Source organism: Cuculus canorus, chromosome 7 (assembly GCF_017976375.1).
Source record: "Cuculus canorus isolate bCucCan1 chromosome 7, bCucCan1.pri, whole genome shotgun sequence".
NCBI lineage: Eukaryota > Metazoa > Chordata > Aves > Cuculiformes > Cuculidae > Cuculus > Cuculus canorus.
Window position 1 is genome coordinate 1,870,379 of NC_071407.1, and position 11,840 is coordinate 1,882,218.

The 11,840-nt window shown below is 47.5% G+C and overlaps 1 protein-coding gene across 1 annotated transcript in view; it reads right to left on the minus strand.

Annotated features, from left to right (window-relative positions):
- PLPP4 (phospholipid phosphatase 4) overlaps nt 1–4,612 on the minus strand; it is a 48,284-nt gene extending 43,672 nt beyond the window's left edge. The window contains exon 1 of the mRNA XM_054071103.1: nt 4,494–4,612. Coding sequence (XP_053927078.1) covers nt 4,494–4,549 — 56 coding nt within the window. The 5' untranslated portion in view covers nt 4,550–4,612. The remainder of the gene's footprint in view (nt 1–4,493) is intronic.
- Between the last annotated feature and the right edge of the window lie 7,228 nt (nt 4,613–11,840).

Below are 11,840 nucleotides of genomic sequence, written 5' to 3' on the forward strand. Positions count from 1 at the left end.
ACTCACGTGTGCTATATATATATATATATATATATATATATATGCGTATGTTAGCCTGCAGATAAACATTTATCCCCAAGAGAGGCTGCTAACAAGACTGTGCTGGAGGGAAGATATCCAATTACTCTGAATGACATTTAGATTTTAATCACATCACACTCACTGAAGAGCTTAAGGTTTGATGAAGCAATCCTTGAAAGACTATCTTTTTAATCAATTAGATGACTCCAGAAACATCAGCAACAGTGCTGTTGACAAGCCATGGGGCTAAATATACAACAACACACACAAATCCTTCTATCTACTTACCAAGACAGTAATACGGTCTTCTAAAACTTCCGAAGGAAATGAAAAAGCTTTCCTTGTAGGAGACGATACCTAAACCAGAACAACATGTATTTGGCCAAGACATCCCTACTGGCAATTACAGGCTCACTCAGAGATGAATTCTTTTAAAGACAGATGAAGAACATCGTTTTTAGGGCATCGCTTCTGTGTAAAGATATCAGACTTGCTCGCAAATCTTTTTACAACTGCCCTAACTGAATAAAACCAAGTCAGTCAAAACAAATTGCTTCCAGCGAGCATCCAGCGAGTGGCAAATGCCACTGTCCACATGCAGCAGATGAAGGACTGGCCACATTTAACGTGGTGTAGCATTCATCAGGCAACTTAAGATGCTCCAGGTGAGAGGAATAAGCGCGAAATGAAGAAAACAGAAAAGCAAGACCCTAATTCTATCCTTCTTCAAATTGATTTTTTCTATAAAGTATACCAGAGTTAGATATGTTCTCTATATATTGCTATGTCTATAGTTTGCACGTACAGCATATATATAGCTATATATGTAATATACATACACTCACAGATGTAATACTAAACAATAGACCATTTCCACTTCTGAGACCTTACATGAATAATTTCACTCTAAAAAAATCCATTCTGTAGTCACAAAAGAAAAAAACCCAAAAACTAACCCTAAACAAACAAAAATATGAAGTAAGAATTTATTAAGGTCAAGGTTTAATTGAAAAATACTTGAAACTGCATAATGTAGTAATAACGTAATGCTCAAACGATAGCATGAGACTCTTCTTTGACTATGGAGGAGCAAAGCAGCTCTGCTCATCAGGCTCAGTCCAGACCAATCAAAAGGTGCAAGGCTAAATATTTGGAAAACTAAAGATGCATATGTTCACGTTAAGGAACTGGAGGAAACTGCGGGGCAGACCGAAAATATCAACTGTTCTCCTTACAGTTTGGAACTTGTGGCTTCAGAGTTATTTTGCTGAAGGTATTTAAAGAACATTTCTTTACCTTCCAGTAAAGCATGCACCAAGCATCGTTTGGACCGCGAGCAGCTGGGGTTGGTTGGTTGTGGTTTTCTAACTCCCACTTCTGAATTTCAGGCAGCTCCTTCTTCAGGGAGTTCTAACAAAGGTCTCCTAACTAATCCGTCCTTCAACACTTGTAAACCCTAAGGGCTAAACCTCCCTTCAGCACAGACCTTTGTAAACTGAACAGAAGCTCGAGCTGCTTAATCTCAATCGCGGTCAGAAGAGAACATAAATAACAATTTTGCCTTTGGTGGAATGACTAAAGTTGATCATCATGGCAAGTGGGGGGAAATAAACCTTGCCATACAGAAAATACAGCTGTTGCTGCTGTAAAATACATTGAAATTGGCAATACATTCCATTTCGGCAACCATCAACATAAGGTTTCACACCTCCATTTTTATGAAATGACATTTATCACCAAGCGAAACTACAACAGGGAATATGCAACTTTTTCTTACGCATTTTATGGTACAAAACACGCCAGTATATTACTCTGAGTTACATTAATCAGTAGGTTGATGCTAAAAAGACATCTGGGAGGCACAGATGGTTCATGATTGGAAAATAACTACGGGAACCATTATCTTCAAGGTCAGATTTCTAACACTACAAAGGTTGGTAGTGACCCAATGTCATCAAAACCTTTTCAGAATGAATTCTCTTCAATCCAGATTCTGTCACTCACAACAGAGATCATCTCCGACCCACTGACATTAACTGCATTCCTTTCCAAGGGAGGTGGAAAAAGCCTTTTCATTCCTAGAAGTAGCTTCTGCGTTTGAGTTCACATCGCTGATGCCTCAATTCCTGTCTCGGAGCTTCCAAATTCACCACTAATTGGTCATACTTGAAGAGGTATTTCAATGAATTCAACAGTATTGAATTCATTGAATGAATTCAACAGTATGAAGAGGTATTGCACTGAATTTCTGTGGCTGTCTGCAAAGCCACAGAAAACCCAGTATTTGTTCTAGAACACAAAACCACCAAAAGTGAGTAACTGCCTCTTTGGAATAAACTGAAATACTAAATGCTATTTCAATAGCAAAAGATTACTTTGGTGTTGAGATTATCTGACTATAAAAGCCATTCTTCGGAATGAGATCATATTTTTGCAGCCACTACAAAACTATGTACAGGTCTTATAAAACTGGATGTGAATTTAGAATACTATATATTTGATGCTTTTTACATGTGTAAATTTGATGTTTTTACATGCTTTTTACATGAATGCTCCAAACGACCTCTTGGAACGTCAGAATTACTCCCCAGCATTGCAAGAAGGACAAAGCTGAGCTATGTGTAAATGTAAGAAGTGCTTGAGCAGTCACTTGCCATCACGTTGGGTCTTCAAAAAGCATTTCTTTAGCCACCCCTCAGCTGATTTTAGAACCACAGCATAAAGAATAGCGAAAATCACAGCGTGTTTCAGAGGAAATGAGGACAGAAGACAAGCGCAACCTTAAGAGATTGCTACTTAGAACAGGGCACGATTTACCTGTCATGGGAATAAACTACACGAAGAGATCTCTCACTGGATGGAGCGAGCGATGAATTACACACGCGATTGTGATGAAGGGAAAGGTTCTGATGCGGTATGAGTTTCTGAGGTCTTTGCTTGCTCTGTAATTCCACAGATTCCAGAAATGAGTTTTGTTGAAATGAACAGGTCTGCTTTCAAAGTAAGATGCAACTGAACCCAAAGGTATCAAAGGCACCTTTATGGGTTTTTTGAAGGTATCAAGAGTTCACCCTAAAAGGAAGAAGATGACATTTGCCAAACATGCCGCAAATCACAAGATTTGCATCAGTATTCAAGAGAAATGAGCGCTCAGGAACAACTCAAACGCCAGTAAATCGGACAAGTTATTCATTAATCCTGAAAGGTTGGGAAGGGAACAGCAGGAGAGCGCTCCATCAGCTCCTGCTGAGGCTCAGGGCCGCGGGGAACAGCGGCGACACTGCGCGAAGGTTTGTGCCCCATCAGGAATCACAAAGATCGCGATTATTTATCTTTAAACGCCGCACAGCTGAAACGCGAACTTGGAAGACGAAGAACTGGTAACTTTACACTGTTCAAACGCACAGAGAACACGAACCGACAGCAAAACTAAACTGGTAGAGCGTCGAGAAGAACCTGAGGGCAGCCCGGAGCGCCGGGCACCGCTGCCCCCCTACACCCCCACACCCCCCGGGGCGGGCACAGCGCCCCGCGGGCTCCGAACCGCACTCCCGGACCCCACAGCGAACCCGCCGCTTTTTGCACACTTCCCTCACAAACCGTACCTTCTCCGACACGGTTTTCCCTCAGCTTTTCAGCAAAACCCAAAGCCCCTCGGGGGGGGGGGGGGGGGGCGCGGCGGGGGGCTCAGCCCGGGGAGCGGCACCCCCCGCACCGGAGCCTCGGCTCCCACTGCCGCGGGCTGCTGCAGGGGCTCTCCTCGCCCGGGGCTCCCCTGGGGGTCCCCCCACTCTCTCTGCCGGGGCTCCCCCCGCAGCAGCTCAGCGCCTCGGCTCCCCCGGCGCGGGGCTCTCGGCTCTCCTGCGCGGAGCAGCTCCCGCAGGGGTCGCGGCTGCCTCTGCCCCGGGGTCTCAGCTCTTATTTGCTAAGGGCTCCCGCAGCAGCCCAGCGCCCCGTCCCCCCCTCCGCCCGGGGCTCCTCTCGCAGCAGCCCAGCGCCCCGTCCCCCCCTCCGCCCGGGGCTCCCCGGGGCTCGGCTCTCCTGTCCCCGGGGCTCCTCTCGCAGCAGCCCAGCGCCCCGTCCCCTCCTCCGCCCGGGGCTCCTCTCGCAGCAGCCCAGCGCCTCATCCCCCCCCTCCGCCCGGGGCTCCTCTCACAGCAGCCCAGCGCCTCATCCCCCCCTCCGCCCGGGGCTCCTCTCGCAGCAGCCCAGGGCCCCGTCCCCCCTCCGCCCGGGGCTCCCCCCGCAGCAGCCCAGTGCCTCGGCTCCCCCTCCGCCCGGGGCTCCTCTCACAGCAACCCAGGGCCCCGTCCCCCCCTCCGCCCGGGGGTCCCCGGGGCTCGGCTGTCCCGTCCCCGGGGCTCCCGCAGCCGCCGAGCATCCCGCCTGTCCTCGCCCGCGGCTGCTGCCGTGGGGTCGGGGTCCCCGGGGCAGGGGCGGGCGGTGCCGTGCCCGCTGCGGGCTCTACTCACACGAAGACGCCGAAGAGCGCGGCTCGGATGCCGATCTCCAGCGCCAGCTCCCGCATGGTGCGCGCCGCTCATGGCGCTGCGCCGCCGCCGGGACCACCGCCGCGGGGATTCCCCTCCCCTCTCCCCTCCCTCCTCCCTCCCCGCTTGCGCTCCCTCATCCCTCCCTCCTCCTCCCCTCCTTCCCTCTTCTCCCTTTTCCCCCTTCCCCCTTCTCTTCCCTTCCTTTCCCTCGCCTTTCTTCCTCTTTCCCCTCTTCCCCATCCCCTTCTTCCCTCCCTCTTCGCTCCCCCCTTTCTCTCCCTTCATCCCTTCCTTCTCTCTTCTCCATCCACCTTCATCCCTCCTTCCTCCTCCCCTTTTCTCCCTTTTACCCCTTTCCCTTTCTTCTCTTCCTCCCTTTCCCTTGCCCTTCTTCCCCTCTCCCTTCCCTCTTCCCTCTCCCTTCCCTCTCCCTTCCCTCTTCCCTCTCCCTTCCCTCTTCCTTCTCCCTTCCCTCTTCCTTCTCCCTTCCCTCTTCCCTCTCCCTTCCCTCTTCCCTCTCCCCTCTCCCTCCCTGGCCCAGGGTGCCCAGAGCAGTGGGGGCTGCCCCATCCCTGGAGGGGTTCCAGGCCGGGTTGGATGGGGCTTGGAGCCCCTGAGCCAGTGGGAGGTGTCCCTGCCCATGGCAGGGGGTGGCACTGGGTGGGCTTTGAGGTCCCTTCCAACCCAAACCACGCTGTCATTCTAAGATGACAGCGGCTGTTCCCGAAGACTGGAACTGCTGGTGGGTCGTGCAAGAGGCATCTACGTGCCAGACCACCCCTGCCGAAATGGGTACATTTCTTCATCTTTGCGTGAAGGGTTAACAATATTTGAATGCTTGTCTATGTTTATAACAGGCTTTCCACCCATTTAGGCCTTCTTGCCATTTTAAATCCTACTTCATATTGTTAATGCAAATAACCCGTCACGTCACTCCCGCTTCACGTGGACAGACGTTGTGACACCACAGCCTAAACGTATGGTGTGTTTAGTTCGGCGCTCGTTCTTCCCAGAGTGGGGTCCAGCTCCACAAACTGGCGGAGGAGGCAGTAATGTGGGACAGTGAATTGCCGGGAGGGGAAAACAGCATTAAAACAAGCATGGCCTTGATTTACTCCTCTGATTCCTCCAACCCATCTTCCATTCCTTCTGAGCTCTGAGCCGCGCTAATCTTTGTATTGCCTTAGCCTACTTTTGCAGAGAGTTCATTTAACTTCTTCTCTGCACGGAGGGATTGAATCCTGAACGTCTTTATTATAAAAGAGGTTCAGCCTTAAGCCACCAAACGCAGCAAACTAATTCACATTTAAATATATTTAATTATCTGCCTTCTTGTGGCCCTTTGAAGGGATGTCCTTCAGGAAAGTGTTCATAGCTATTAATCCTGCACATAGCTACAAAGCAGCCATCAGTATTGCAGTAGGGATCCAATTCACTTAACTGCATGATTATTCCTAGCGAATTAAAGCCAGAGAGGCTTTATTAAACCTATCTGCTTAATATAACCACTATGCATCGAATGGAAACTTTGAACTCTGAATTAACTACCAGGTAGTAAAACTTACATTGGCCATGTTTGTGGAAGATCAGAGGCATCAGCTTTGGTACAAACCTCCTCTACAGATGACTGCACCAGTGCTAGATTTGTTGTGACGGCGACTGAAGGGCAGAGAGCACCGGTGTGCGACTGGCACTGGACAGAGGACTTCAAATACTAGTGTTAAATCACAGAATCGTAGAACGGTTTGGCTTGGAAGGGACCTCAAAGCCCAGCCAGTTCAAAATCCCCTGCCATGGGCAGGGACACCTCCCAATAGATCCGGTTGCTCAAAGCCTCATCTAACCTGGCTTTGAACCCCTCCAGGGATGGGGCAGCCACCACTGCTCTGGGCAGCCTGGGCCAGGGCCTCCCCACTCTCATAGTGAAGAAATTCCTCCTTATGTCCAGTCTAAATCTGCCTCTCACCAGTTTATCCCCACTGCCCCTCGTCCCATCACTCCAAGCCTTTGTGAACAGTCCCTCCTCAGCTTTCCTGGAGCCCCTTTCAGCACTGGAAGCCGTTCTAAGGTCTTCTTGGAGCCTTCTCTTCTCCAGGAGGAACAACCCCAACTCTCTCAGCCTGTCCTTGTATGGGAGGTTCTCCAGCCCTCTGGTCATCTTTGTAGCCTTCTCTGGACATGCTCCAACAGCTTCATATCCTTCCTATTCCAGAACTGGACTCAGAAATGAGACCTTTCTCCCTTGTATGCCTTATTTCACTAATTTTCAAGACAGACCTCAGTCGACTGTTTATATTCTGGATTTTGAAGATGTGATTCTGTGTCAGGAAACAAAGTGAAGGGGTGAAATCTCCATATTCAGCTGGTGGTGAAGGACATGACCCTTTCCTTTGAGGACACTTGCTTTGTCGATATTGTCGAATATTCCTTCTTCCTCTCATTTGTGCCCCCAAGGACTGTGTGTGTATGTTGTTGCTAGGTGCACACAGGAAGAATCTTTGGTTTCATGAATAGTCCTTCCTTACAGAAACAGCCTCATACTTTGTGTGAATCCAGCCGGCCGGGAAAGGAGGACCTGCAGGGACTATCGGATAACGCTGTGCTGCAGTTACCCGTGGAGGAGGCAGGTGACAGGAGTGGGTAAGCGGAGTCTGCTCTGCTTTAGCATTGAGACACCATATAGAGAGTGTTTAAAGAGGAAACTCTTAGCAGTCACATATCTTTTCCCCTTGTCATTCTTGTCCTGGAATTGTATCCAACTCTTCAACTGCATTCCCTTAGCCTGTGGATCCTTCAGCCCCTTCGACTTTGCCACCACACCTTTGCTACTATCCTACAGAAAAGGGGATTTTCCCCACCGATTAGTACTGGTGTTCGGTATTACTGAACTGTTACCAGCAGAGCTAATAAACACCACTAGTTATAAATCAGAATTAAACTAAATTTGTCCTGCTGCAGCTGTCTGCTTGCAGTGTTCCGATTAGTGTCCACTGATGGTGATTTATGAAGCAGAGAGACTTCGGATTGATTTTTTCAAGTCTAGACACAGGTGCAGGGCTGCTGAACAAAACTTGCTTTTACTTTTAAACCAAATTAAGTTATGGGGCAACTGGCAAGGAGCAGATTTCCGGCTACGTTGTGGCATCACGCTTCAACCTTGCAGCAGGAGCGGTGCAGAGTCGCTGCGCTGCAGCAGATGCTCAGAGCAAACCACAACGACCCTGGGAAGAACCCAGTTTCCTATTTATCCTATTTCTACCGCAGGCAGTGCAGGTGCTCTCGCTGCTGTTCCCTTTCTTCCGTGTGGCTGCAAAGGAGAGCGTGCTGTTCCCACCCCGCTGGAGGTGGCTATGAAGCCTTTTAGGTGCCTCACCAGGCTGTTCAGTATTTTCCTCTCACAAGGATTTGTACTGCCTTCCTGTTGTGGAACAGAAAGGAGAAAGCTAGTTGAATGCTTTCCTCAACTTGGGGGGAAGGCTGAGCCACCTGCAGCCTGCTTCCACTCCACAAACAGAGGCTCGTGAGCAGAAACAGCTCTGTAGCTGATGCAGCTTTTCTGGAAGGTACAGCTCTTTGCCTCTGCAGCAGGATGTGTGAGTGCTTCATACCCGCTTTGGGGCAGAATCTTGCAGCTCATGGTAAACTGAGTTTAAATAAGATGACTTTTTAGAATTAGAATCAGAATCATCTGGTTGGAAAAGACCTTTGAGATCATCGAGTCCAACTGTACCTGTCCACTACTGAACCATATCCCTCAGCACCTCATCTGCCCATCTTTTAAATATCTCCAGGGATGGGGACTCCACCACCTCCCTGAGCGGCCTCTGCCAGTGCCTGAGAACCCTTTTAGTGAAGGAATTTTTCCTAACACCCAATCTAAACCTTCACTAGTGCAACTTGAGGCCATTTCCTCTCATTCTATCACTTGTCACTTGGGAGAAGAGATCAGCACCCACCTCAGCACAACCTCCCTTCAGGGAGTATAGACAGTGATGAGGTCTCCTCTCAGCCTCCTGTTCCGCAGGCTAAACAACCGCAGCTCCTTCAGCCGCCTCACTTAAGGTTTGTTCTCCAACCCCTTCACGAGCTTTGTTGCCCTTCTCTTTTCCATCAAAGCAGTAAAACTTAATCCTACCGAAAAGCTGTGGAAAATAACAAGTTGGCAGCAAAAGGGACGTGACAAAACCCTAAGTGACAGTAACAACTGAAACTGCAGAAGCTCGGCTCTTCTGACTGGTTCCTAAGGGCTTGTAACTCTTCTGGGATCTTAAGGACAAAGAAAAACTCACTAGAAATAATGTCTGGCCCATTCTTAGGTCTTCTGGTTGTGGAAGCTCTAAAGTCCATGGACTTTCATGGGCCGATGATGCCTTTTCTTCTGTATAAAGGACTCTTTAAAAGGTTACATGAAAGTCTAACTTTTTAGTCTTACATGGCCACAAGCACTGGTTGATCAAATGAAAACCACAGGTCCAGCCCAAAATGTTTGTTAGACAACTCCACCATCTATGAGTTTTTTATGTTCTTGTATCAGAGATGAGTATTACCTATAAAAAAATGATAAAAAAGCGTTCCCAGGCTGCACAGGTGAAGAAGAATTAATCTGTGAAGATACTCAATCCTAAAGAATGCATCATCAGTTGGAGATCATACAGGATTCAGGAGGGAAAGCAGGATTAGTGCGAGAAATCAGTATTGTTCAATTATTTCTAAAGTCAGGTTAATACTTGCAAATAACCTCTGGTTTTCATATTACTGCAAAAAAATAGAGGATTGGAAGTTGTATTTAAGCCAAATTGAAGCTGATAGGAATCTTTCTACTGGTTAAGGAAGTTGAAATCTGTCATAAATCTCCAAAATGAAACATAACAAAATTATCCTGCAAAACTCCTATCATTGTGCTCGCTCAAGAAGTTCCACTTAAAACCCAATCTGACCAAATACCTCATTACTATCATTAATAGAAAACAAGGAATATTCACTAGTAAGACTTTATATTTTTTTCATTCTGGAATAATTTAAAGCAGTGATTACGTTCACTCTGGTTTAAACTTTCTTGGACCAAGTAAATTTTCCTTTTTAATTCATACTCAGTGTTACTGGCTGATCTACGACTATAACTACAAATACTTCAGCGTATGGTTTACAAAATCACACAAATTCAATTGTATCAGAAGATAAAATAAATGCCAAATGGAGGAGCCTTTTAGATGAAAAAATATAAAAATATACCTTCTACTTCAAGTTGTGTGGGTTTCTTCTTTTTTTTTCTCCTTCAAAAGAAGCATTTTGTGGATCCAAGCACTTGCCCGGAGTCCGAGTTGTCATTGTAAGGGTTGTGTACTTAAGGGTCAGCCTTGCAACCAATTTTAGGTTCATTGACCTAAACCAAAACAATGAGGCATAAAGAGAATAAGATATTTGGAGCAGGTATAAGCACAGTTTATTTCTGGCAAAACCTCCATCTATATGTATGAGCACCTTATAGGAAACTCTTAAACCTGCACAAGTCATTTCTTAATTATTAGAGCTCATTCCAGAAACAGCTAGCCTGTATTTTTTTTGTTCTTTATTTAATGGTAAAAAGCACTTCTACAGAATGCTCTTGCTGGTTGCCCAGAGAAAAAACTCATGACCCATTTGTACTAGGTCAGATCTACACAAATACTGCAGAACCATGTTACTTCACAGTGAAAAATTACCGTTATTTGGTGTTATTCCCAAATTACAGTTATTACCGGTAATAACTGTTATTACTGGCAAAATGAGGATTCCTTAAGATCTAAAAGATTCCTCAGAAAAGAAAGGCAAACCTAGCATTTTAAGATACTGTACGGAGAAACTGGAACAGCTGAAACAAGCATCCTCTCTGCGGCCCAAACATCCTCTCTCTTACCCTTTTTAACTTCACTGCGGCTTTTTACTGATTGAAGCCGTGAAATCACTGGTTATTATTCCCTTCTATAGAAAGGGGAGTCTCCGAGAGCAGAAACCTTTGGTTTATGTTTCTTCATGATGCCCCTGTTCCTGTTGAAGCTGGCACGAGGTGTAATTTCAAGAAGAGCTTTTCAGAAAGTATGAATTGTAGAATCCCTAGGTTGGAAAAGACATTTGAGGTCATCAACTCCAACCGTATCTGTCCACTGCTAAATCATGTCCCCAAGCACTTCATCTGCCTGTCTTTTAAACCCCTCCGGGGATGGTGACTCCACCACCTCCTGGGCAGCCCCTACCAGTGCTTGATAACCCTTTCCATGAAGAAGTTTGTCCTAATGTCCAGCCTGACCCTCCCCTGGCACAAGCTGAGGCTATTCCCTCTCATCCTATCACCTATCATCTTTCCACATCCTCCTTTCAGGCAGTTGCAGAGAGCGAGGAGGTCTCCCCTCAGCCTCCTCTTTTCGAGGCTACACAACCCCAGGTCCCTCAGCCGCTCCTCGTAACACTTCTTCTCCAGCCCCTTCACCAGCTTCAACGCTCTTCTCTGGACGCGCTCCGGGACCTCAGTGTCTTTCTTGTAGTGAGGAGCCCAAACTGAACACAGAACCTTTAGAGAACAAAGCTCTAAGGAATTACAAACCGCCACCAGCATGATATAACCGTGCCCATCGGAATCGCCTGGATATCATATTTAAACATTTACGTAAGCAAATTATCATTTCTGTTTCATTATTATCCAGGTGCCTACAGTTGGCTTATGATTGTGCCTAATTAAACAGTTCTCTTAAACGTTAATGTATCCACATATTTCAGTAGTTGCCATTTAATGAAATTATATCAGGTATATAGTCTGAAAATTGATTAGGCTTGACTACATGTGCTTGGAGCCATCGTGTGGCCCAGAACTACACTGCATGGGTTGTGTGGCTGCCCAGAGCGGGGCAGGGGCAAACCTGGCCAGCACCCACCACCCCGGGCAGCCCACCCTGCCCTGCGGGCTCCCCACTGCTGCTTCCAGTGGAATTAATCTACTGGATCCAGCTTAGGTGGTTCAAACTATGCCGTTTCTAACTGTGCTTGCCCGTGATGGACAGGGACATATTTTCAGCCCACACACTACTGACTTTAAATTGCAAGGGGGAAGATTTAGATGAGACATTACGAGGATTTTCTTCATGACGAGGGTGGGGAGGCCCTGGCCCAGGGTGCCCAGAGCAGTGGTGGTGCCCCATCCCTGGAGGGGTTCCAGGCCAGGTTGGATGGGGCTTGGAGCCCCTGAGCCAGTGGGAGGTGTCCCTGCCCATGGCAGGGGGTGGCACTGGATGGGCTCTGAGGACCCTTCCAACCCAAACCATTCCATAATTCTATGACTGATTCTATTGCCCC